Source organism: Rhinoderma darwinii, assembly GCF_050947455.1.
Source record: "Rhinoderma darwinii isolate aRhiDar2 chromosome 2 unlocalized genomic scaffold, aRhiDar2.hap1 SUPER_2_unloc_37, whole genome shotgun sequence".
Lineage (NCBI taxonomy): Eukaryota > Metazoa > Chordata > Amphibia > Anura > Rhinodermatidae > Rhinoderma > Rhinoderma darwinii.
The window spans coordinates 408,127-436,095 of record NW_027461704.1 but is presented as its reverse complement, the minus strand read 5'-3'; the positions used below and the strand labels follow the sequence as shown (position 1 = coordinate 436,095).

At 50.1% G+C, this 27,969-nt stretch overlaps 1 protein-coding gene across 3 annotated transcripts in view; it reads right to left on the bottom strand.

Moving 5' to 3' along the window:
• Nucleotides 1-6: 6 nt before the first annotated feature.
• PKNOX1 (PBX/knotted 1 homeobox 1) overlaps nucleotides 7-27,969 on the bottom strand; it is a 52,384-nt gene continuing 24,421 nt past the window's right edge. Inside the window, exons 2-11 of one of the 3 annotated variants that reach the window (XM_075847254.1) lie at nucleotides 20,089-20,179; nucleotides 19,792-19,901; nucleotides 19,536-19,707; nucleotides 19,174-19,338; nucleotides 13,202-13,292; nucleotides 13,014-13,114; nucleotides 12,795-12,923; nucleotides 12,326-12,402; nucleotides 11,060-11,229; nucleotides 7-490 (exon numbers count right to left, since the gene is read on the bottom strand). In XM_075847254.1, coding sequence (XP_075703369.1) covers nucleotides 279-490; nucleotides 11,060-11,229; nucleotides 12,326-12,402; nucleotides 12,795-12,923; nucleotides 13,014-13,114; nucleotides 13,202-13,292; nucleotides 19,174-19,338; nucleotides 19,536-19,707; nucleotides 19,792-19,901; nucleotides 20,089-20,139 — 1,278 coding nt within the window. In that variant the 5' untranslated portion in view covers nucleotides 20,140-20,179 and the 3' untranslated portion in view covers nucleotides 7-278. Of the gene's footprint in view, nucleotides 491-11,059; nucleotides 11,230-12,325; nucleotides 12,403-12,794; nucleotides 12,924-13,013; nucleotides 13,293-19,173; nucleotides 19,339-19,535; nucleotides 19,708-19,791; nucleotides 19,902-20,088; nucleotides 20,180-27,969 lie in introns of all 3 variants that reach the window. The other 2 variants (XM_075847255.1, XM_075847253.1) reach the window with 2 other exon arrangements.

The window sequence follows — 27,969 nt, the reverse complement described above, 5'->3', positions numbered from 1 at the left end:
CCTCTGCTCACCATTTCCACGGGACTCTCCGTAGTCTATAAATATCTGTAACGACCGCTCTGCTCCACATCATAGTGGCCAAGAGGCCATTTGGCACAGGGGAGGGTCGTTCGGCAGTGAAATCCTTGGAAGCGACAGTTTTTGTTTTTTTAAGGTGCAAATATTTTGTCGCAAGTGAAGATAAAATTGTTTGGGTCAAACTTGCCCTGTGCGTCACGGTCATCACACTGTGTGCATGGCACTGACAATACAAAGTGTGCGTGACCAACGTGTCCTTCTCATTGGAGTCCCCCACCGCTCAGCACCAGACTCCTCAGCTCCCCTTCACTAAGTCCCGTCTCTGTGTCCTCCTGGTCGGAGTCCAGGGAATCATCATCGCTCTGTCCTCCCAACATTACTTGCTGTACGGCCAATGTGGCTCCATCTGATGTCAGCGACTGCAGACTGTCTGCTCCGAGACCGCCCGGACCGGAAAGAGTCACAACGCCACCTGATAGTAAATCCAATCCAAGAAATACAAATCATGAGTGCGGGCAGAAGGCAAGAGCTGAAGAGGCAGGAATAGTACTAGACATACAGTGCTAGAAAATGTCAGGACACTAAACATGTGAAGGCGGGGGAGTTTTATATACCTTCATATACATCAAAGCAACTACCGTAGACAAGACAAACATACGATAAAAAGAGAGGGACTATAAAATACAGAGGAGAGGGCAGGACATGTGTGAAGGGTGGAGGAGAGTAAGTAATGTATAAAGGATGGAGGAGAGTAAGTAATGTATGAAGGATGGAGGAGAGGGCAGGACATGTGTGAAGGGTGGAGGAGAGTATGTAATGTATGAAGGATGGAAGAGAGTAAGTAATGTATGAATGATGGAGGAGAGTAAGTAATGTATGAAGGATGGAGGGGAGTAAGTAATGTATGAAGGATGGAGGAGAGTAAGTAATGTATGAAGGATGGAGGAGAGTAAGTAATGTATGAATGATGGAGGAGAGGGCAGGACATGTGTGAAGGGTGGAGGAGAGTAAGTAATGTATGAAGGATGGAAGAGAGTGTAAGTAATGTATGAATGATGGAGGAGAGTAAGTAATGTATGAAGGATGGAGGAGAGTAAGTAATGTATGAAGGATAGAGGAGAGAAAGTAATGTATGAAGGATGGAGGGGAGTAAGTAATGTATAAAGGATGGAGGGGAGTAAGTAATGTATGAAGGTTGGAGGAGAGTAAGTAATGTATGAAGGATGGAGGAGAGTAAGTAATGTATGAATGATGGAGGAGAGTAAGTAATGTATGAAGGATGGAGGGGAGTAAGTAATGTATGAAGGATGGAGGAGAGTAAGTAATGTATGAATGATGGAGGAGAGTAAGTAATGTATGAAGGATGGAGGAGAGTAAGGAATGTATGAAGGATGGAGGAGAGTAAGTAATGTATGAAGGATGGAAGAGAGTGTAAGTAATGTATGAAGGATGGAGGAGAGTAAGTAATATATGAAGGATGGAGGAGAGTAAGTAATGTATGAATGATGGAGGAGAGTAAGTAATGTATGAAGGATGGAGGAGAGTAAGTAATGTATGAAGGATGGAGGAGAGTAAGTAATGTATGAATGATGGAGGAGAGTAAGTAATGTATGAAGGATGGAAGAGAGTGTAAGTAATGTATGAATGATGGCGGAGAGTAAGTAATGTATGAAGGATGGAGGAGAGTAAGTAATGTATGAAGGATGGAGGAGAGTAAGTAATGTATGAAGGATGGAAGAGAGTGTAAGTAATGTATGAATGATGGAGGAGAGTAAGTAATGTATGAAGGATGGAGGAGAGTAAGTAATGTATGAATGATGGAGGAGAGTAAGTAATGTATGAAGGATGGAAGAGAGTGTAAGTAATGTATGAATGATGGAGGAGAGTAAGTAATGTATGAAGGATGGAGGAGAGTAAGTAATGTATGAATGATGGAGGAGAGTAAGTAATGTATGAAGGATGGAGGAGAGTAAGTAATGTATAAAGGATGGAGGAGAGTAAGTAATGTATGAATAATGGAGGAGAGTAAGTAATGTATGAAGGATGGAGGAGAGTAAGTAATGTATGAAGGATGGAGGAGAGTAAGTAATGTATGAAGGATGGAGGGGAGTAAGTAATGTATGAAGGATGGAGGAGAGTAAGTAATGTATGAAGGATGGAGGAGAGTAAGTAATGTATGAAGGATGGAGGGGAGTAAGTAATGTATGAAGGTTGGAGGAGAGTAAGTAATGTATGAAGGATGGAGGAGAGTAAGTAATGTATGAATGATGGAGGAGAGTAAGTAATGTATGATGGATGGAGGGGAGTAAGTAATGTATGAAGGATGGAGGAGAGTAAGTAATGTATGAAGGATGGAGGAGAGTAAGTAATGTATGAATGATGGAGGAGAGGGCAGGACATGTGTGAAGGGTGGAGGAGAGTAAGTAATATATGAAGGATGGAAGAGAGTGTAAGTAATGTATGAAGGATGGAGGAGAGTAAGTAATGTATGAATGATGGAGGAGAGTAAGTAATGTATGAATGATGGAGGAGAGTAAGTAGTGTATGAAGGATGGAGGAGAGTAAGTAATGTATGAATGATGGAGGAGAGGGCAGGACATGTGTGAAGGGTGGAGGAGAGTAAGTAATGTATGAAGGATGGAGGAGAGTAAGTAATGTATGAAGGATGGAGGAGAGTAAGTAATGTATGAAGGATGGAGGAGAGTAAGTAATGTATGAATGATGGAGGAGAGGGCAGGACATGTGTGAAGGGTGGAGGAGAGTAAGTAATGTATAAAGGATGGAGGAGAGTAAGTAATGTATGAAGGATGGAGGAGAGGGCAGGACATGTGTGAAGGGTGGAGGAGAGTAAGTAATGTATGAAGGATGGAAGAGAGTAAGTAATGTATGAATGATGGAGGAGAGTAAGTAATGTATGAAGGATGGAGGGGAGTAAGTAATGTATGAAGGATGGAGGAGAGTAAGTAATGTATGAAGGATGGAGGAGAGTAAGTAATGTATGAATGATGGAGGAGAGGGCAGGACATGTGTGAAGGGTGGAGGAGAGTAAGTAATGTATGAAGGATGGAAGAGAGTGTAAGTAATGTATGAAGGATGGAGGAGAGTAAGTAATGTATGAAGGATGGAGGAGAGTAAGTAATGTATGAAGGATGGAGGAGAGTAAGTAATGTATGAATGATGGAGGAGAGGGCAGGACATGTGTGAAGGGTGGAGGAGAGTAAGTAATGTATGAAGGATGGAAGAGAGTGTAAGTAATGTATGAAGGATGGAGGAGAGTAAGTAATGTATGAATGATGGAGGAGAGTAAGTAATGTATGAAGGATGGAGGAGAGTAAGTAATGTATGAAGGATGGAGGAGAGTAAGTAATGTATGAATGATGGAGGAGAGTAAGTAATGTATGAAGGATGGAGGGGAGTAAGTAATGTATGAAGGTTGGAGGAGAGTAAGTAATGTATGAAGGATGGAGGAGAGTAAGTAATGTATGAATGATGGAGGAGAGTAAGTAATGTATGATGGATGGAGGGGAGTAAGTAATGTATGAAGGATGGAGGAGAGTAAGTAATGTATGAAGGATGGAGGAGAGTAAGTAATGTATGAAGGATGGAGGAGAGTAAGTAATGTATGAATGATGGAGGAGAGGGCAGGACATGTGTGAAGGGTGGAGGAGAGTAAGTAATATATGAAGGATGGAAGAGAGTGTAAGTAATGTATGAAGGATGGAGGAGAGTAAGTAATGTATGAATGATGGAGGAGAGTAAGTAATGTATGAATGATGGAGGAGAGTAAGTAGTGTATGAAGGATGGAGGAGAGTAAGTAATGTATGAATGATGGAGGAGAGGGCAGGACATGTGTGAAGGGTGGAGGAGAGTAAGTAATGTATGAAGGATGGAGGAGAGTAAGTAATGTATGAAGGATGGAGGAGAGTAAGTAATGTATGAAGGATGGAGGAGAGTAAGTAATGTATGAATGATGGAGGAGAGGGCAGGACATGTGTGAAGGGTGGAGGAGAGTAAGTAATGTATGAAGGATGGAAGAGAGTAAGTAATGTATGAATGATGGAGGAGAGGGCAGGACATGTGTGAATGATGGAGGAGAGTAAGTAATGTATGAAGGATGGAGGAGAGTAAGTAATGTATGAATGATGGAGGAGAGGGTAGGACATGTGTGAAGGGTGGAGGAGAGTAAGTAATGTATGAAGGATGGAAGAGAGTGTAAGTAATGTATGAAGGATGGAGGGGAGTAAGTAATGTATGAAGGATGGAGGAGAGTAAGGAATGTATGAATGATGGAGGAGAGTAAGTAATGTATGAAGGATGGAGGAGAGTAAGGAATGTATGAAGGATGGAGGAGAGTAAGTAATGTATGAAGGATGGAAGAGAGTGTAAGTAATGTATGAAGGATGGAGGAGAGTAAGTAATGTATGAAGGATGGAGGAGAGTAAGTAATGTATGAATGATGGAGGAGAGTAAGTAATGTATGAAGGATGGAGGAGAGTAAGGAATGTATGAAGGATGGAGGAGAGTAAGTAATGTATGAAGGATGGAAGAGAGTGTAAGTAATGTATGAAGGATGGAGGAGAGTAAGTAATGTATGAAGGATGGAGGAGAGTAAGTAATGTATGAATGATGGAGGAGAGTAAGTAATGTATGAAGGATGGAGGAGAGTAAGTAATGTATGAATGATGGAGGAGAGGGCAGGACATGTGTGAAGGGTGGAGGAGAGTAAGTAATGTATGAAGGATGGAAGAGAGTGTAAGTAATGTATGAATGATGGAGGAGAGTAAGTAATGTATGAAGGATGGAGGAGAGTAAGTAATGTATGAATGATGGAGGAGAGTAAGTAATGTATGAAGGATGGAGGAGAGTAAGTAATGTATAAAGGATGGAGGAGAGTAAGTAATGTATGAATAATGGAGGAGAGTAAGTAATGTATGAAGGATGGAGGAGAGTAAGTAATGTATGAAGGATGGAGGAGAGTAAGTAATGTATGAAGGATGGAGGGGAGTAAGTAATGTATGAAGGATGGAGGAGAGTAAGTAATGTATGAAGGATGGAGGAGAGTAAGTAATGTATGAAGGATGGAGGAGAGTAAGTAATGTATGAATGATGGAGGAGAGTAAGTAATGTATGAAGGATGGAGGGGAGTAAGTAATGTATGAATGATGGAGGAGAGTAAGAAATGTATGAAGGATGGAGGAGAGTAAGTAATGTATGAAGGATGGAGGAGAGTAAGTAATGTATGAATGATGGAGGAGAGGGCAGGACATGTGTGAAGGGTGGAGGAGAGTAAGTAATGTATGAAGGATGGAAGAGAGTGTAAGTAATGTATGAAGGATGGAGGAGAGTAAGTAATGTATGAAGGATGGAGGAGAGTAAGTAATGTATGAAGGATGGAGGAGAGTAAGTAATGTATGAATGATGGAGGAGAGTAAGTAATGTATGAATGATGGAGGAGAGTAAGTAATGTATGAATGATGGAGGAGAGTAAGTATTGTATGAATGATGGAAGAGAGTGTAAGTAATGTATGAAGGATGGAGAAGAGTAAGTAATGTATGAAGGATGGAGGAGAGTAAGTAATGTATGAATGATGGAGGAGAGTAAGTAATGTATGAAGGATGGAGGAGAGTAAGTAATGTATGAAGGATGGAGGAGAGTAAGTAATGTATGAATGATGGAGGAGAGTAAGTAATGTATGAATGATGGAGGAGAGTAAGTAATGTATGAAGGATGGAGGAGAGTAAGTAATGTATAAAGGATGGAGGAGAGTAAGTAATGTATGAAGGATGGAGGAGAGTAAGTAATGTATGAATGATGGAGGAGAGTAAGTAATGTATGAATGATGGAGGAGAGGGCAGGACATGTGTGAAGGGTGGAGGAGAGTAAGTAATGTATGAATGATGGAGGAGAGTAAGTAATGTATGAATGATGGAGGAGAGTAAGTAATGTATGAATGATGGAGGAGAGGGCAGGACATGTGTGAAGGGTGGAGGAGAGTAAGTAATGTATGAAGGATGGAAGAGAGTGTAAGTAATGTATGAAGGATGGAGGAGAGTAAGTAATGTATGAAGGATGGAGGAGAGTAAGTAATGTATGAATGATGGAGGAGAGTAAGTAATGTATGAATGATGGAGGAGAGTAAGTAATGTATGAATGATGGAGGAGAGTAAGTAATGTATGAAGGATGGAGGAGAGTAAGTAATGTATGAAGGATGGAGGAGAGTAAGTAATGTATGAATGATGGAGGAGAGTAAGTAATGTATGAATGATGGAGGAGAGGGCAGGACATGTGTGAAGGGTGGAGGAGAGTAAGTAATGTATGAATGATGGAGGAGAGTAAGTAATGTATGAAGGATGGAGGAGAGTAAGGAATGTATGAATGATGGAAGAGAGTGTAAGTAATGTTTGAATGATGGAGGAGAGTAAGTAATGTATGGAGGATGGAGGAGAGTAAGTAATGTATGAAGGATGGAGGAGAGTAAGTAATGTATGAATGATGGAAGAGAGTGTAAGTAATGTATGAATGATGGAGGAGAGTAAGTAATGTATGAATGATGGGGGAGAGTAAGTAATGTATGAATGATGGAAGAGAGTGTAAGTAATGTATGAATGATGGAAGAGAGTAAGTAATGTATGAAGGATGGAGGAGAGTAAGTAATGTATGAATGATGGAGGAGAGTAAGTAATGTATGAAGGATGGAGGAGAGTAAGTAATGTATGAATGATGGAGGAGAGTAAGTAATGTATGAAGGATGGAGGAGAGTAAGTAATGTATGAAGGATGGAGGAGAGTAAGAAATGTATGAAGGATGGAGGAGAGTAAGTAATGTATGAAGGATGGAGGAGAGTAAGTAATGTATAAAGGATGGAGGAGAGTAAGAAATGTATGAAGGATGGAGGAGAGTAAGTAATGTATGAAGGATGGAGGAGAGTAAGTAATGTATGAATGATGGAGGAGAGAAAGTAATGTATGAATGATGGAGTAGAGTAAGTAATGTATGAATGATGGAGGGGAGTGTAAGTAATGTATGAATGATGGAGGAGAGTAAGTAATGTATGAAGGATGGAGGAGAGTAAGTAATGTATGAAGGATGGAGGAGAGTAAGTAGTGTATGAATGATGGAAGAGAGTGTAAGTAATGTATGAAGGATGGAGGAGAGTAAGTAATGTATGAATGATGGAAGAGAGTGTAAGTAATGTATGAATGATGGAAGAGAGTAAGTAATGTATGAAGGATGGAGGAGAGTAAGTAATGTATGAATGATGGAGGAGAGTAAGTAATGTATGAATGATGGAGGAGAGTAAGTAATGTATAAAGGATGGAGGAGAGTAAGTAATGTATGAATGATGGAGGAGAGTAAGTAATGTATGAATGATGGAGGAGAGTAAGTATGAATGATGGAGGAGAGTAAGTAATGTATGAAGGATGGAGGAGAGTAAGTAATGTATGAAGGATGGAGGAGAGTAAGTAATGTATGAAGGATGGAGGAGAGTAAGTAATGTATGAAGGCTGGAGGAGAGTAAGTAATGTATGAAGGATGGAGGAGAGTAAGTAATGTATGAATGATGGAGGAGAGTAAGTAATGTATGAAGGATGGAGGAGAGTAAGTAATGTATGAATGATGGAGGAGAGTAAGTAGTGTATGAATGATGGAAGAGAGTGTAAGTAATGTATGAATGATGGAGGAGAGTAAGTAATGTATGAATGATGGAGGAGAGTAAGTAATGTATGAATGATGAAGGGGAGTGTAAGTAATGTATGAATGATGGAGGAGAGTAAGTAATGTATGAATGATGGAGGAGAGTAAGTAATGTATGAATGATGGAGGAGAGTAAGTAATGTATGAACGATGGAGGAGAGTAAGTAATGTATGAACGATGGAGGAGAGTAAGTAGTGTATGAACGATGGAGGAGAGTAAGTAATGTATGAACGATGGAGGAGAGTAAGTAATGTATGAACGATGGAGGAGAGTAAGTAATGCATGAATGAAGGAGGAGAGTAAGTAATGTATGAATGATGGAGGAGAGTAAGTAGTGTATGAACGATGGAGGAGAGTAAGTAATGTATGAAGGATGGAGGAGAGTAAGTAGTGTATGAATGATGGAAGAGAGTGTAAGTAATGTATGAATGATGGAGGAGAGTAAGTAATGTATGAATGATGGAGGAGAGTAAGTAATGTATGAATGATGAAGGGGAGTGTAAGTAATGTATGAATGATGGAGGAGAGTAAGTAATGTATGAATGATGGAGGAGAGTGTAAGTAATGTATGAATGATGGAGGAGAGTAAGTAATGTATGAATGATGGAGGAGAGTAAGTAATGTATGAACGATGGAGGAGAGTAAGTAGTGTATGAACGATGGAGGAGAGTAAGTAATGTATGAAGGATGGAGGAGAGTAAGTAATGTATGAATGATGGAGGAGAGTAAGTAATGTTTGAATGATGGAGGAGAGTAAGTAATGTATGAACGATTGAGGAGAGTAAGTCATGTATGAAGGATGGAGGAGAGTAAGTAATGTATGAAGGATGGAGGAGAGTAAGTAATGTATGAATGATGGAGGAGAGTAAGTAATGTATGAAGGATGGAGGAGAGTAAGTAATGTATGAAGGATGGAGGAGAGTAAGTAATGTATGAATGATGGAGGAGAGTAAGTAATGTATGAAGGATGGAGGAGAGTAAGTAATGTATGAAGGATGGAGGGGAGTAAGTAATGTATGAAGGATGGAGGGGAGTGTAAATAGTGTATGAATGATGGAGGAGAGTAAGTAATGTATGAAGGATGGAGGAGAGTAAGTAATGTATGAATGATGGAGGAGAGTAAGTAATGTATGAAGGATGGAGGAGAGTAAGTAATGTATGAAGGATGGAGGGGAGTAAGTAATGTATGAAGGATGGAGGGGAGTGTAAATAGTGTATGAATGATGGAGGAGAGTAAGTAATGTATGAAGGATGGAGGAGAGTAAGTAATGTATGAATGATGGAGGAGAGTAAGTAATGTATGAAGGATGGAGGAGAGTAAGTAATGTATGAAGGGTGGAAGTAGAGGAAAGTGCAGGACATGTATGAAGGGTTGGTGTATGAAGGGTTGGGAAGGAGAAGACTGCAGGACAAGTATGAAGGACTGGGAAGGAGAAGACTGCAGGACACGTATGAAGGGTTGGGAAGGAGAAGACTGCAGAACACGTATGAAGGGTTGGGAAGGAGAAGACTGCAGGACACGTATGAAGGGTTGGGAAGGAGAAGACTGCAGGACACGTATGAAGGGTTGGGAAGGAGAAGATTGCAGGACACGTATGAAGGGTTGGGAAGGAGAAGACTGCAGGACACGTATGAAGGGTTGGGAAGGAGAAGACTGCAGGACACGTATGAAGGGCTGGGAAGGAGAAGACTGCAGGACACGTATGAAGGGTTGGGAAGGAGAAGACTGCAGGACACGTATGAAGGGTTGGGAAGAAGACTGCAGGACACGTATGAAGGGCTGGGAAGGAGAAGACTGCAGGACACGTATGAAGGGTTGGGAAGGAGAAGACTGCAGGACACGTATGAAGGGTTGGGAAGGAGAAGACTGCAGGACACGTATGAAGGGTTGGGAAGGAGAAGACTGCAGGACACGTATGAAGGGTTGGGAAGGAGAAGACTGCAGGACACGTATGAAGGGTTGGGAAGGAGAAGACTGCAGGACACGTATGAAGGGTTGGGAAGGAGAAGACTGCAGGACACGTATGAAGGGTTGGGAAGGAGAAGACTGCAGGACACGTATGAAGGGCTGGGAAGGAGAAGACTGCAGGACACGTATGAAGGGTTGGGAAGGAGAAAACTGCAGGACACGTATGAAGGGCTGGGAAGGAGAAGACTGCAGGACACGTATGAAGGGTTGGGAAGGAGAAGACTGCAGGACACGTATGAAGGGTTGGGAAGAAGACTGCAGGACACGTATGAAGGGCTGGGAAGGAGAAGACTGCAGGACACGTATGAAGGGTTGGGAAGGAGAAGACTGCAGGACACGTATGAAGGGTTGGGAAGGAGAAGACTGCAGAACACGTATGAAGGGTTGGGAAGGAGAAGACTGCAGGACACGTATGAAGGGTTGGGAAGGAGAAGACTGCAGGACACGTATGAAGGGTTGGGAAGGAGAAGACTGCAGGACACGTATGAAGGGTTGGGAAGGAGAAGACTGCAGGACACGTATGAAGGGCTGGGAAGGAGAAGACTGCAGGACACGTATGAAGGGTTGGGAAGGAGAAGACTGCAGGACACGTATGAAGGGCTGGGAAGGAGAAGACTGCAGGACACGTATGAAGGGTTGGGAAGGAGAAGACTGCAGGACACGTATGAAGGGTTGGGAAGAAGACTGCAGGACACGTATGAAGGGCTGGGAAGGAGAAGACTGCAGGACACGTATGAAGGGTTGGGAAGGAGAAGACTGCAGGACACGTATGAAGGGTTGGGAAGGAGAAGACTGCAGGACACGTATGAAGGGTTGGGAAGGAGAAGACTGCAGGACACGTATGAAGGGTTGGGAAGGAGAAGACTGCAGGACACGTATGAAGGGTTGGGAAGGAGAAGACTGCAGGACACGTATGAAGGGTTGGGAAGGAGAAGACTGCAGGACACGTATGAAGGGTTGGGAAGGAGAAGACTGCAGGACACGTATGAAGGGCTGGGAAGGAGAAGACTGCAGGACACGTATGAAGGTTTGGGAAGGAGAAAACTGCAGGACACGTATGAAGGGCTGGGAAGGAGAAGACTGCAGGACACGTATGAAGGTTTGGGAAGGAGAAAACTGCAGGACACGTATGAAGGGCTGGGAAGGAGAAGACTGCAGGACACGTATGAAGGGTTGGGAAGAAGACTGCAGGACACGTATGAAGGGTTGGGAAGGAGAAGACTGCAGGACACGTATGAAGGGTTGGGAAGGAGAAGACTGCAGGACACGTATGGAGGGTTGGGAAGGAGAAGACTGCAGGACACGTATGGAGGGTAGAGTCACAGGAAAGAAGACATTTTTATGAAATAAGTGTTCGGGGACAGAGGTCTTACCATCAGATATGCCCATATCTCCTCCCTGCTGCGGCGTGCCCCCGGCAATGGAGTCGGGCCAGAACCTCTGCACTGGACGACTCTGCCCGCTCTTCTTCTTGGCTTTTGGGGTATCAGTTGTGCTTGAATCCAACATGGGCTGAAGGATTCTGCGTCTGGCATTTATAAACCTACAAATAGATAGAAGATGCATGAGCAGAGGGGCCGGGCACACGATGGCTGCCGGGCACACGACGGCTGCCGGGCACACGATGGCTGCCGGGCCTCTCATGCTGGGAGTCTGAACTAAAAGCTTCGTCATTATAGTATGAAAACGTCTGCAACTTTCTAATATATATATATATAATAGAACCTGAGCTAGTCCTGCTCACACAGCTGAGGGGCTGTTACAATGTAAAGCCTCATGCACACGGCAGCGGTTTTGCGGGCCACGGATTCGTTGCAGTCCATTGGACCGCAAAAACCTTTATTGTGCATCCGCGTGTCATCCGGATTCACAGAGCCACCGAAAAAGAATCATTTGACCCGTAGTGTGAACCCGAAAATCTGCCCCGTAAAATGACTTGTTCTGAGTTTTTGTGTTTTGCGGATTCGCGGCCCCAGCGCTGGTCCATGAAAGCGCCGGTGATGTGCGCCGGGCCATAGACATGAACCGCTCGATATATCTGTAAACTCGCAGGAGGCCTAACAGTGTAGACAATCTCACACACTGACACATTGTAACAAGCCCATCAGCTGTTTACTATCAGATCTCTGCCCGCTCAGATCCTGGGTGGTCGGGGGGCTCAGCTCCTGGGTGGTCGGGGGGCTCAGTTCCTGGGTGGTCGGGGGGCTCAGATCCTGGGTGGTCGGGGGGCTCAGCTCCTGGGTGGTCGGGGGGCTCAGATCCTGGGTGGTCGGGGGGCTCAGCTCCTGGGTGGTCGGGGGGCTCAGCTCCTGGGTGGTCGGGGGGCTCAGCTCCTGGGTGGTCGGGGGGCTCAGCTCCTGGGTGGTCGGGGGGCTCAGCTCCTGGGTGGTCGGGGGGCTCAGATCCTGGCTGGTCAGGGGGCTCAGTTCCTGGGTGGTCGGGGGGCTCAGCTCCTGGGTGGTCGGGGGGCTCAGCTCCTGGGTGGTCGGGGGCTCAGATCCTGGGTGCTCGGGGGCTCAGATCCTTGGTGGTCGGGGGCTCAGATCCTGGGTGCTCGGGGGGCTCAGATCCTTGGTGGTCGGGGGGCTCAGATCCTTGGTGGTCGGGGGGCTCAGATCCTGGGTGCTCGGGGGGCTCACCAGTTGTTGACCTGCAGCAGGGTGAGGTTGGTCTGAGCTGCGATCTGCTTCTTCTCGTCCTCCGTTGGGTACGGATGCTGCAGAGACAGACAGGAGAAGATAAGCGGCACATTCACCCACTGACCTGGCACTTCACGTCTGATGCCATATTGAGTGGCATCCTCCAGGGCTGCTGCCCCTCATCCGCCAATGGGCATCCTAAGGAACCACAATGACAAGATGCCAAACAGAGGACTCATGGCGTCTGCTGGTGATGACCGTGAACAAGGCCTGCGTGGGAGGGGGGGGTGTCACCCCACGTTACTCCAATCAGAACAAGGGCAGGGACACGTGAGCCACGTATAACCATGGCAGGGCAGAAGGGGGTGGGGAGGAGCGGTAGGTAGTAATGAGATATATGGCTATTCCTGCGGGGTCTCGGCATGTGACGATACCTGTGCCCCCGGGTGTAGCAGGGCAGACCACTCACCCCAATGTGCTGGAAGAGCCAGGACCTCATGACGTTGGTGGCCTGTTTGGGGAGGACCCCGCGCTTGTTCTTTCCAGACCCATCGTCTGTGTGTAAGAGACCCAGATCCTGACTGAGTTGCAACTGGAGCTGGAAAGGAAGATGAAGGGTTAACCAGGGGGACACAGGACATGTGGGGGGCAGATAAAGGGGCTCCGTCTGATTAGGAGGAGTCCTCACCTGTGAGTTCTGAATTCGGATGGTGCCAGGAGACAGCGCCTGAGCCACGAGCTGCCCCTGCGGGGTGACGACAGTCACAGGCTGGTATACAGTGCCACCTGCTGGTGAGACACATAAATGACAAGGTGAGAAGACAACAGGAAGTGACATCATCAAATCTGTGGAGGGAACTAAAACGTATGTGGTACCTGACACCGTGGCCACTGCTACATTTCCCTGCTGGAGAGCGGAGGCCGGAACTACGATTCCCTGGGAGCTGAGGGCAGCGCCGATCCCACTCTGTAAATACCAACAAGAGCAGCGGCAGTGAGGGAGGGGACCCCGAGCACACATCTAGGGGTGTCCAGTGTATTATACGGTGATAATGGACCTGTACTGGGGAGTCCGGTGTATTATATGGTGATAATGGACCTGTACTGGGGAGTCCGGTGTATTATATGGTTATAATGGACCTGTACTGGGGAGTCCGGGGTATTATACAGTGATAATGGACCTGTACTGGGGAGTCCGGTGTATTATACGGTGATAATGGACCTGTACTGCGGAGTCCGGTGTATTATATGGTGATAATGGACCTGTACTGGGGGGTCCGGTGTATTATACAGTGATAATGGACCTGTACTGGGGAGTCCGGTGTATTATATGGTGATAATGGACCTGTACTGGGGAGTCCGGTGTATTATATGGTTATAATGGACCTGTACTGGGGAGTCCGGTGTATTATATGGTGATAATGGACCTGTACTGGGGAGTCCGGTGTATTATATGGTGATAATGGACCTGTACTGGGGAGTCCGGTGTATTATATGGTGATAATGGACCTGTACTGGGGAGTCCGGTGTATTATATGGTTATAATGGACCTGTACTGGGGAGTCCGGTGTATTATATGGTGATAATGGACCTGTACTGGGGAGTCCGGTGTATTATATGGTGATAATGGACCTGTACTGGGGAGTCCGGTGTATTATACAGTGATAATGGACTTGTACTGGGGAGTCCGGTGTATTATACAGTGATAATGGACCTGTACTGGGGAGTCCGGTGTATTATACAGTGATAATGGACTTGTACTGGGGAGTCCGGTGTATTATACAGTGATAATGGACCTGTACTGGGGAGTCCGGAGTATTATATAGTGATAATGGACCTGTACTGGGGAGTCCGGGGTATTATACAGTGATAATGTACCTGTACTGGGGAGTCCGGGGTATTATACAGTGATAATGGACTTGTACTGGGGTGTCCGGGGTATTATATAGTGATAACGTACCTGTACTGGGGAGTCCGGTGTATTATACAGTGATAATGGACCTGTACTGGGGAGTCCGGTGTATTATACAGTGATAATGGACCTGTACTGGGGAGTCCGGGGTATTATACAGTGATAATGGAACTGTACTGGGGAGTCCGGTGTATTATACAGTGATAATGGAACTGTACTGGGGAGTCCGGGGTATTACACAGTGATAATGGACCTGTACTGGGGAGTCCGGTGTATTATATAGTGATAATGGACCTGTACTGGGGAGTCCGGGGTATTATACAGTGATAATGGAACTGTACTGGGGAGTCCGGTGTATTATACAGTGATAATGGACCTGTACTGGGGAGTCCGGTGTATTATATAGTGATAATGGACCTGTACTGGGGAGTCCGGTGTATTATACAGTGATAATGGACCTGTACTGGGGAGTCCGGTGTATTATACAGTGATAATGGACCTGTACTGGGGAGTCCGGGGTATTATACAGTGATAATGGACCTGTACTGGGGAGTCTGGGGTATTATACAGTGATAATGGACCTGTACTGGGGAGTCCGGTGTATTATACAGTGATAATGGACCTGTACTGCGGAGTCCGGTGTATTATACAGTGATAATGGACCTGTACTGGGGAGTCTGGTGTATTATATAGTGATAATGGACCTGTACTGGGGAGTCCGGGGTATTATACAGTGATAATGTACCTGTACTGGGGAGTCCGGGGTATTATACAGTGATAATGGACCTGTACTGGGGAGTCTGGTGTATTATATAGTGCTAATGGACCTGTACTGGGGAGTCCGGGGTATTATACAGTGATAATGTACCTGTACTGGGGAGTCCGGGGTATTATACAGTGATAATGGACCTGTACTGGGGAGTCTGGTGTATTATATAGTGATAATGGACCTGTACTGGGGAGTCCGGTGTATTATACAGTAATAATGGACCTGTACTGGGGAGTCCGGGGTATTATACCAGTGATAATGTACCTGTACTGGGGAGTCCGGTGTATTATATAGTGATATCGTACCTGTACTGGGGTATTATATAGTGATAATGGACCTGTACTGGGGAGTCCGGTGTATTATACAGTGATAATGGACCTGTACTGGGGAGTCCGGGGTATTATACAGTGATAATGGACCTGTACTGGGGAGTCCGGGGTATTATACAGTGATAATGGACCTGTACTGGGGAGTCCGGGGTATTATACAGTGATAATGGAACTGTACTGGGGAGTCCGGTGTATTATACAGTGATAATGTACCTGTACTGGGGAGTCCGGGGTATTATACAGTGATAATGGACCTGTACTGGGGAGTTCGGGGTATTACACAGTGATAATGGACCTGTACTGGGGAGTCCGGTGTATTATATAGTGATATCGTACCTGTACTGGGGAGTCCGGTGTATTATACAGTGATAATGGACTTGTACTGGGGAGTCCGGTGTATTATACAGTGATAATGGACCTGTACTGGGGAGTCCGGGGTATTATACAGTGATAATGTACCTGTACTGGGGAGTCCGGGGTATTATACAGTGATAATGAACTTGTACTGGGGTGTCCGGGGTATTATATAGTGATAATGGACCTGTACTGGGGAGTCTGGTGTATTATACAGTGATAATGTACCTGTACTGGGGAGTCCGCGGTATTATACAGTGATAATGTACCTGTACTGGGGAGTCCGGTGTATTATACAGTGATAATGGACCTGTACTGGGGAGTCCGGGGTATTATACAGTGATAATGGACCTGTACTGGGGAGTCCGGTGTATTATACAGTGATAATGGACCTGTACTGGGGAGTCTGGTGTATTATATAGTGATAATGGACCTGTACTGGGGAGTCCGGGGTATTATACAGTGATAATGTACCTGTACTGGGGAGTCCGGGGTATTATACAGTGATAATGGACCTGTACTGGGGAGTCTGGTGTATTATATAGTGCTAATGGACCTGTACTGGGGAGTCCGGGGTATTATACAGTGATAATGTACCTGTACTGGGGAGTCCGGGGTATTATACAGTGATAATGGACCTGTACTGGGGAGTCTGGTGTATTATATAGTGATAATGGACCTGTACTGGGGAGTCCGGTGTATTATACAGTAATAATGGACCTGTACTGGGGAGTCCGGGGTATTATACCAGTGATAATGTACCTGTACTGGGGAGTCCGGTGTATTATATGGTGATAATGGACCTGTACTGGGGAGTCCGGGGTATTATACAGTGATAATGGACCTGTACTGGGGAGTCCGGGGTATTACACAGTGATAATGGACCTGTACTGGGGAGTCCGGTGTATTATACAGTGATAATGTACCTGTACTGGGGAGTCCGGTGTATTATATAGTGATAATGGACCTGTACTGGGGAGTCCGGTGTATTATATAGTGATATTGTACCTGTACTGGGGTATTATATAGTGCTAATGGACCTGTACTGGGGAGTCCGGGGTATTATACAGTGATAATGTACCTGTACTGGGGAGTCCGGGGTATTATACAGTGATAATGGACCTGTACTGGGGAGTCTGGTGTATTATATAGTGATAATGGACCTGTACTGGGGAGTCCGGTGTATTATACAGTAATAATGGACCTGTACTGGGGAGTCCGGGGTATTATACCAGTGATAATGTACCTGTACTGGGGAGTCCGGTGTATTATATGGTGATAATGGACCTGTACTGGGGAGTCCGGGGTATTATACAGTGATAATGGACCTGTACTGGGGAGTCCGGGGTATTACACAGTGATAATGGACCTGTACTGGGGAGTCCGGTGTATTATACAGTGATAATGTACCTGTACTGGGGAGTCCGGTGTATTATATAGTGATAATGGACCTGTACTGGGGAGTCCGGTGTATTATATAGTGATATCGTAACCTGTACTGGGGTATTATATAGTGATAATGGACCTGTACTGGGGAGTCCGGTGTATTATACAGTGATAATGGACCTGTACTGGGGAGTCCGGTGTATTATATAGTGATATCGTACCTGTACTGGGGAGTCCGGTGTATTATACAGTGATAATGGACTTGTACTGGGGAGTCCGGTGTATTATACAGTGATAATGGACCTGTACTGGGGAGTCCGGGGTATTATACAGTGATAATGTACCTGTACTGGGGAGTCCGGGGTATTATACAGTGATAATGAACTTGTACTGGGGTGTCCGGGGTATTATATAGTGATAATGGACCTGTACTGGGGAGTCTGGTGTATTATACAGTGATAATGTACTGTACTGGGGAGTCCGCGGTATTATACAGTGATAATGTACCTGTACTGGGGAGTCCGGTGTATTATACAGTGATAATGGACCTGTACTGGGGAGTCCGGGGTATTATACAGTGATAATGGACCTGTACTGGGGAGTCCGGTGTATTATACAGTGATAATGGACCTGTACTGGGGAGTCTGGTGTATTATATAGTGATAATGGACCTGTACTGGGGAGTCCGGGGTATTATACAGTGATAATGTACCTGTACTGGGGAGTCCGGGGTATTATACAGTGATAATGGACCTGTACTGGGGAGTCTGGTGTATTATATAGTGCTAATGGACCTGTACTGGGGAGTCCGGGGTATTATACAGTGATAATGTACCTGTACTGGGGAGTCCGGGGTATTATACAGTGATAATGGACCTGTACTGGGGAGTCTGGTGTATTATATAGTGATAATGGACCTGTACTGGGGAGTCCGGTGTATTATACAGTAATAATGGACCTGTACTGGGGAGTCCGGGGTATTATACCAGTGATAATGTACCTGTACTGGGGAGTCCGGTGTATTATATGGTGATAATGGACCTGTACTGGGGAGTCCGGGGTATTATACAGTGATAATGGACCTGTACTGGGGAGTCCGGGGTATTACACAGTGATAATGGACCTGTACTGGGGAGTCCGGTGTATTATACAGTGATAATGTACCTGTACTGGGGAGTCCGGTGTATTATATAGTGATAATGGACCTGTACTGGGGAGTCCGGTGTATTATATAGTGATATCGTACCTGTACTGGGGTATTATATAGTGATAATGGACCTGTACTGGGGAGTCCGGTGTATTATACAGTGATAATGGACCTGTACTGGGGAGTCCGGTGTATTATACAGTGATAATGGACCTGTACTGGGGAGTCCGGGGTATTATACAGTGATAATGGACCTGTACTGGGGAGTCCGGTGTATTATATAGTGATAATGGACCTGTACTGGGGAGTCCGGTGTATTATACAGTGATAATGGACTTGTACTGGGGAGTCCGGTGTATTATACAGTGATAATGGACCTGTACTGGGGAGTCCGGTGTATTATACAGTGATAATGGACCTGTACTGGGGAGTCCGGTGTATTATACAGTGATAATGGACCTGTACTGGGGAGTCCGGGGTATTATACAGTGATAATGTACCTGTACTGGGGAGTCCGGGGTATTATACAGTGATAATGGACCTGTACTGGGGAGTCCGGTGTATTATACAGTGATAATGGACCTGTACTGGGGAGTCCGGTGTATTATATAGTGATAACGTACCTGTACTGGGGAGTCCAGTGTATTATACAGTGATAATGGACCTGTACTGGGGAGTCTGGTGTATTATACAGTGATAATGGACCTGTACTGGGGAGTCCGGGGTATTATATAGTGATAATGGACCTGTACTGGGGAGTCCGGGGTATTATACAGTGATAACGTACCTGTACTGGGGAGTCCGGGGTATTATACAGTGATAATGGACCTGTACTGGGGAGTCCGGGGTATTATACAGTGATAATGGACCTGTACTGGGGAGTCCGGGGTATTATACAGTGATAATGGACCTGTACTGGGGAGTCCGGGGTATTATACAGTGATAACGTACCTGTACTGGGGAGTAGGGGCCCCCCGGGTCCCCGCTCAGCAGCGTCTCGCTGTTCATCTTGGTCTTCAGACATGATATGTAGCGGCTGCAGAAGTCCTTGCAGAGCTCATTGACCTTCTCCAGCTCCAGCAGGTGGATCCTCAGCACCTGAATGGCCTTCACCATCTGCAGAGAACAGCACAGAAGTGACGCAGCAGAAGACGCGGAGAGGCCCCGCCCCCGGACCCGCCCATACAGGTGTAACAGGACCGCCCCTCTTCTATGTCACTGGTGCTGAATCTGTCACCTCACCAGCAGGAGGCGCTGTCCACAACGAGCTTATCTACAAGCCGCACTCCTCCCAACTACTGAGAGCTACGCACCAGGCTGTCCGTCTCCGGGTCTTCTGAGAAGAAGTCCTTCCCCTCCTTGTGCTGCCTCCTCACAAAGGTCTCAATGTCCAGGTCGAAGCTGGCGGACGTGGTGCTCTCCGATCCCTGCGTGCAGCCTTCACACTTCTCAAAGAGCAGAGCGAGCAGAGGGAAGAGCGGATGCCTGGAGGGCGAGAGAAGAAGAGCGGGCGTCTAGCGGTGACTCCTCCCACACAGTCCCATCCGCAGCGCACAGCCGCCACCTCACCTGTAAATGGACTGCTTATCCGTCTCCATGGGACTATCTGCAGCCACGGGACTCTGCGAGGACGGCTCCGTGCTCCCTGCTTCCTGCTCCGTCTTGAACTGGGTGACAACCTGTGGGTGGAGAGAAGGAGAAGTAATGAAGGACCTGATGCCATCCTCGTACATCACCCATGCAGAGCAGCACTGGAGTCCTGCAGCTAAGCATCATGGGAGAAACAAATCCACACATTGTCCATAAGAACAAGGTCCGCTCACACCACAAGAAGCAGACGCAGAACCACTAGGGGGCACTCCTTACCTGCGGATCCTCTGGGTAGTTCTCCATGCCCATTTGCTCTGTGGACATCATTCTGCGATGACTGCCGGCCTCATCTCACAGCTGCAAATATCTGCACAGGACCGAGGAGAGACAAGAACGAAGACGTCACAACAACAAGCATGGAGGCAGCCAGGGAGGGCAGGAGGTGTCTAGCACTGCGTACAGGGGGTAGCGGGGATGAACACTGTGTACAGGGGGGTATCGGGGATGGCACTGTGTACAGGGGGGTATCGAGGATGGGCACTGCGTACAGGGGGGTATCGGGGATGGCCACTGCGTACAGGGGGGTATCTTGGATGGGCACTGCGCACAGGGGGGTATCTTGGATGGGCACTGCGCACAGGGGGGTATCGGGGATGGGCACTGTGTACAGGGGGTATCGTGGATGGGCACTGGGTACAGGGGGTATCTTGGATGGGCACTGCGCACAGGGGGGTATCTTGGATGGGCACTGCGCACAGGGGGTATCGGGGAGGGACACTGCGTACAGGGGGGTATCGGGCATGGACACTGCGTATAGGGGGTATCGGGGATGGACACTGCGTATAGGGGGTATCGGGGATAAGCACAGCATACAGGGGGTATCGGGGATGGGCATTGCGTCCAGGGGGTATCGGGGATGGGCACTGCGTACAGGGGCGTATCGGGGATGGGCACTGCGTACAGGGGGTATCGGGGATGGGCGATGCGTACAGGGGGTTATCGGGGATGTGCACTGCATAGATGGGGTATCGGGGATGGGAACTGCATAGATGGGGGTATCGGGGATGGGCACTGCATAGATGGGGTATTGGGGATGGGCACTGCGTACAGGGGTGTATCGAGGATGGACACTGCATACAGGGGGATATCGGGGATGGGCACTGCATACAACAGGTATCGGGCATGGGCACTGCGTACAGGGGGTATCGGGCATGGGCACTGCATACAGGCGAATATCGGGGACGGGCACTGCGTACAGGCGGGAATCGGGGACGGGCACTGCGTACAGGCGGGAATCGGGGACGAGCACTCCGTACAGGCGGGAATCGGGGACAGGCACTGCGTACAGGCGGCAATCGGGGACGGCCACTGCGTACAGGCGGTATCGGTGATGGGCACTGTGTACAGGGGGTATCGGGGATGGGCATTGCGTACAGGGGGGTATCGGGGATGGGCCCTGCGTACAGAAGGTATCGGGGATGGGCACGGCGTACAGGCGAATATCACGGATAGGAACTGCGTACAGGAGGGTATAGGGTATGGACACTGCGGGGTATCGGGATGGGCACTGCATACAGGGGGGTATCGGGGATGGGCACTGCGCACAGGGGGTATCGGGGATGGGCACTGCGTACAGGGGGGTATCGGGGATGGGCACAGCGTACAGGGGGTATCGGGGATGGGCACTGCGTACAGGGGGGTATCAGGGATGGGCACTGCGTACAGGGGGGTATCGGGGATGGGCACTGTGTACAGGGGGGTATCGAGGATGGGCACTGCGTACAGGGGGGTATAGGGGATGGGCACTGCGTACAGGGGGGTATCGGGGATGGCACTGTACAGGGGGGTATCGGGGATGGCCACTGCGTATAGGGGGTAGCGGGAATGGGCACTGCGTACAGGGGGGTATCGGGGATGGGCACTGCGTACAGAGGGGGATCGGGGATGGCCATTGCGTACAGGGGGGTATCGAGGATGGGCACGGTGTACAGGGAGGACAGGAGGCTTCTAGCACTGTGTACAGGGGGGTATCCTGGATGGGCACAGCGTACAGGGGGTATCGGGGATTAGCACTGTGTACAGGGGGGTATAGGGGATGGGCACTGTGTACAGGGGGGTATAGGGTATGAGCACTGTGTACAGGGGGGTATCGGGGATGAGCATTGTGTACAGGGGGGTATCGGGGATGAGCATTGTGTACAGGGGGGTATCTGGGATGGGCACTGCGTACAGGGGGTATCGGGGATTAGCACTGTATACAGGGGGGTATTGGGGATTAGCACTGTATACAGGGGGGTATCGGGGATGGGCACTGTGTACAGGAATGTATCGGGGATGGGAACTGTGTACAGGGGGGTATCGGGGTTGGGCACTGTGTACAGGGGGGTATCGGGGATGGGCACTGTGTACAGGGGGTATCGGGGATGGGCACTGTGTACAGGGGGTATCTGGGATGGGCACTGCGTACAGGGGGTATCGGGGATTAGCACTGTGTACAGGGTGGTATCGGAGATGGGCACTGTGTACAGTGGGTATCGGGGATAGGCACTGTGTACAGGGGGGTATTGGGATGGGCACTGTGTACAGGGGGGTATTGGGGATGGGCACTGCGTACAGGGGGGTATCAAGGATGGGCACTACGTGCAGGCGGGTATCGGAATGGGCACTGCGTACAGGCGGGTATCGGGGATGGGCACTGTGTACAGGGAGGACAGGAGGCTTCTAACACTGTGTACAGGGGGGTATCGGGGATGGGAACTGCATACAGGGGGTATCGGGGATGGGCACTGCATACAGGGGGTATCGGGGATGGACACTATGTACAGGAGGGTATCGGAGATGGGCACTGCGTACTGGGGGTATCTGGGATGGGCACTGCGTACTGGAGGGTATCTTGGATGGGCACTGGGTACAGGGGGGTATCTTGGATGGGCACTGCGCACAGGGGGGTATCTTGGATGGGCACTGCGCACAGGGGGGTATCTTGGATGGGCACTGCGCACAGGGGGTATCAGGGATGGACACTGCGTACAGGGGAGTATCGGGGATGGACACTGCGTATAGGGGGTATCGGGGATGGACACTGCGTATAGGGGGTATCGGGGATAAGCACAGCATACAGGGGGTATCGGGGATGGGCATTGCGTCCAGGGGGTATCGGGGATGGGCACTGCGTACAGGGGCGTATCGGGGATGGGCACTGCGTACAGGGGGTATCGGGGATGGGCGATGCGTACAGGGGGTTATCGGGGATGTGCACTGCATAGATGGGGTATCGGGGATGGGCACTGCATAGATGGGGGTATCGGGGATGGGCACTGCATAGATGGGGTATTGGGGATGGGCACTGCGTACAGGGGTATATCGAGGATGGACACTGCATACAGGGGGATATCGGGGATGGGCACTGCATACAACAGGTATCGGGCATGGGCACTGCGTACAGGGGGTATCGGGCATGGGCACTGCGTACAGGCGAATATCGGGGACGGGCACTGCGTACAGGCGGGAATCGGGGACGAGCACTCCGTACAGGCGGGAATCGGGGACGGCCACTGCGTACAGGCGGTATCGGTGATGGGCACTGCATACAGGGGGTATCGGGGATGGGCATTGCGTACAGGGGGGTATCGGGGATGGGCCCTGCGTACAGAAGGTATCGGGGATGGGCACGGCGTACAGGCGAATATCACGGATAGGAACTGCGTACAGGAGGGTATAGGGTATGGACACTGCGGGGTATCGGGATGGGCACTGCATACAGGGGGGTATCGGGGATGGTCACTGCGTACAGGGGGTATCGGGGATGGGCACTGCGTACAGGGGGTATCGGGGATAGGCACTGCGTACAGGGGGTATCGGGGATGGGCACTGCGTACAGGGGGGTATCGGGGATGGACACTGCGTACAGGGGGGTATCGGGGATGGGCACTGCGTACAGGGGGTATCGGGGATGGGCACAGCGTACAGGCGAATATCACGGATAGGAACTGCGTACAGGAGGATATAGGGTATGGACACTGCGGGGTATCGGGGATGGGCACTGCGCACAGGCGAATATAGGTGATGGGAACTGCGTACAGGGGGGTATCGGGATGGGAACTGCGTACAGGGTTGTATCGGGGATGGGCACTACGTACAGGGGGTATCGGGGATGGGCACTGTGTACAGGGAGGACAGGAGGCTTCTATCACTGTGTACAGGGGTATCGGGGATGGGCACTATGTACAGGTAGGACAGGAGGCTTCTAGCACTGTGTACAGGGGTATCGGGGATGGGCACTATGTACAGGGGGTATCCGGGATGGACACTATGTACAGGGGGTATCCTGGATGAGCACTGTGTACAGGGGGTTATCCTGGATGAGCACTGTGTACAGGGGGGTATCGGGGATGAGCACTGTGTACAGGGGGGTATCGGGGATGATCACTGTGTACAGGGGGGTATCGGGGATGATCACTGTGTACAGGGGGGTATCGAGGATGGGCACAGTCTACAGGGGGGTATCGGGGATGGGCACAGTCTACAGGGGGGTATCGGGGATGGGCACTGTGTACAGGGGGGTATCGGGGATGGGCACTGTGTACAGGGGGTATCGTGGATGGGCACTGTGTACAGGGGGGTATCGGGGATGGGCACTCTGTACAGGGGGGTATCGGGGATGGGCACTCTGTACAAGGGGGTATCGGGGATGGGCACTCTGTACAAGGGGGAATCGGGGATGGGCACTCTGTACAAGGGGGTATCGGGGATGGGCACTCTGTACAAGGGGGTATCGGGGATGGGCACTCTGTACAAGGGGGTATCGGGGATGGGCACTCTGTACAGGAGGGGATCGGGGATGGGCACTCTGTACAGGAGGGGATCGGGGATGGGCACTCTGTACAGGAGGGGATCGGGGATGGGCACTCTGTACAGGAGGGGATCGGGGATGGGCACTCTGTACAGGAGGGGATCGGGGATGGGCACTCTGTACAGGGGGGGATCGGGGATGGGCACTCTGTACAGGGGGGGATCGGGGATGGGCACTCTGTACAGGAGGGGATCGGGGATGGGCACTCTGTACAGGAGGGGATCGGGGATGGGCACTCTGTACAGGAGGGGATCGGGGATGGGCACTCTGTACAGGAGGGGATCGGGGATGGGCACTCTGTACAGGAGGGGATCGGGGATGGGCACTCTGTACAGGAGGGGATCGGGGATGGGCACTCTGTACAGGAGGGGATCGGGGATGGGCACTCTGTACAGGAGGGGATCGGGGATGGGCACTCTGTACAGGAGGGGATCGGGGATGGGCACTCTGTACAGGAGGGGATCGGGGATGGGCACTCTGTACAGGAGGGGATCGGGGATGGGCACTCTGTACAGGAGGGGATCGGGGATGGGCACTCTGTACAGGAGGGGATCGGGGATGGGCACTCTGTACAGGAGGGGATCGGGGATGGGCACTCTGTACAGGAGGGGATCGGGGATGGGCACTCTGTACAGGAGGGGATCGGGGATGGGCACTCTGTACAGGAGGGGATCGGGGATGGGCACTCTGTACAGGAGGGGATCGGGGATGGGCACTCTGTACAGGAGGGGATCGGGGATGGGCACTCTGTACAGGAGGGGATCGGGGATGGGCACTCTGTACAGGAGGGGATCGGGGATGGGCACTGCGTACAGGGGGGTATCGGGGATGGGAACTGCGTACAGGGGGGTATCGGGGATGGGAACTGCGTACAGGGGGGTATCGGGGAAGGGAACTGCGTACAGGGGGTATCGGGGATGGGAACTGCGTACAGGGGGTATCGGGGATGGGTACTGCGTACAGGGGGTATCGGGGATGGGAACTGCGTACAGGGGGGTATCGGGGATGGGAACTGCGTACAGGGGGGTATTGGGGAAGGGAACTGCGTACAGGGGGTATCGGGGATGGAAACTGCGTACAGGGGGGTATCGGGGATGGGAACTGCGTACAGGGGGTATCGGGGATGGAAACTGCGTACAGGGGGGTATCGGGGATGGGAACTGCGTACAGGGGGTATCGGGGATGGGAACTGCGTACAGGGGGTATCGGGGATGGGAACTGCGTACAGGGGGTATCGGGGATGGGAACTGCGTACAGGGGGTATCGGGGATGGGAACTGCGTACAGGCGGGTATCGGGGATGGGCACTGCGTACAGGCGGGTATCGGGGAGGGCACTGTGTACAAGGAGGATAGGAGGCTTCTAGCACTCTATACAGGGGGTATCGGGGATGGGCACTGTGTACAGTGGGGTATTGGGGATGGTCACTGTGTACAGGGGGGTATCGGGGATGTGCACTGTGTACAGGAGGGTATCGGGGATGGGCACTGTGTATATGGAGGTATCGGGATGGGCAGTGTACAGGGAGGACAGGAGGCTTCTAGCACTGTGTACAGGGGGGTATCGTGGATGGGCACTGTGTACAAGGGGGTATCGGGATGGGCACAGTTTACAGGGACGACAGGAGGCTTCTAGCACTGTGTACAGGGGGTATCGGGGATGGGCGATGCGTACAGGGGGTTATCGGGGATGTGCACTGCATAGATGGGGTATCGGGGATGGGCACTGCATAGATGGGGGTATCGGGGATGGGCACTGCATAGATGGGGTATTGGGGATGGGCACTGCGTACAGGGGTATATCGAGGATGGACACTGCATACAGGGGGATATCGGGGATGGGCACTGCATACAACAGGTATCGGGCATGGGCACTGCGTACAGGGGGTATCGGGCATGGGCACTGCGTACAGGCGAATATCGGGGACGGGCACTGCGTACAGGCGGGAATCGGGGACGAGCACTCCGTACAGGCGGGAATCGGGGACGGCCACTGCGTACAGGCGGTATCGGTGATGGGCACTGCATACAGGGGGTATCGGGGATGGGCATTGCGTACAGGGGGGTATCGGGGATGGGCCCTGCGTACAGAAGGTATCGGGGATGGGCACGGCGTACAGGCGAATATCACGGATAGGAACTGCGTACAGGAGGGTATAGGGTATGGACACTGCGGGGTATCGGGATGGGCACTGCATACAGGGGGGTATCGGGGATGGTCACTGCGTACAGGGGGTATCGGGGATGGGCACTGCGTACAGGGGGTATCGGGGATAGGCACTGCGTACAGGGGGTATCGGGGATGGGCACTGCGTACAGGGGGGTATCGGGGATGGACACTGCGTACAGGGGGGTATCGGGGATGGGCACTGCGTACAGGGGGTATCGGGGATGGGCACAGCGTACAGGCGAATATCACGGATAGGAACTGCGTACAGGAGGATATAGGGTATGGACACTGCGGGGTATCGGGGATGGGCACTGCGCACAGGCGAATATAGGTGATGGGAACTGCGTACAGGGGGGTATCGGGATGGGAACTGCGTACAGGGTTGTATCGGGGATGGGCACTACGTACAGGGGGTATCGGGGATGGGCACTGTGTACAGGGAGGACAGGAGGCTTCTATCACTGTGTACAGGGGTATCGGGGATGGGCACTATGTACAGGTAGGACAGGAGGCTTCTAGCACTGTGTACAGGGGTATCGGGGATGGGCACTATGTACAGGGGGTATCCGGGATGGACACTATGTACAGGGGGTATCCTGGATGAGCACTGTGTACAGGGGGTTATCCTGGATGAGCACTGTGTACAGGGGGGTATCGGGGATGAGCACTGTGTACAGGGGGGTATCGGGGATGATCACTGTGTACAGGGGGGTATCGGGGATGATCACTGTGTACAGGGGGGTATCGAGGATGGGCACAGTCTACAGGGGGGTATCGGGGATGGGCACAGTCTACAGGGGGGTATCGGGGATGGGCACTGTGTACAGGGGGGTATCGGGGATGGGCACTGTGTACAGGGGGTATCGTGGATGGGCACTGTGTACAGGGGGGTATCGGGGATGGGCACTCTGTACAGGGGGGTATCGGGGATGGGCACTCTGTACAAGGGGGTATCGGGGATGGGCACTCTGTACAAGGGGGAATCGGGGATGGGCACTCTGTACAAGGGGGTATCGGGGATGGGCACTCTGTACAAGGGGGTATCGGGGATGGGCACTCTGTACAAGGGGGTATCGGGGATGGGCACTCTGTACAGGAGGGGATCGGGGATGGGCACTCTGTACAGGAGGGGATCGG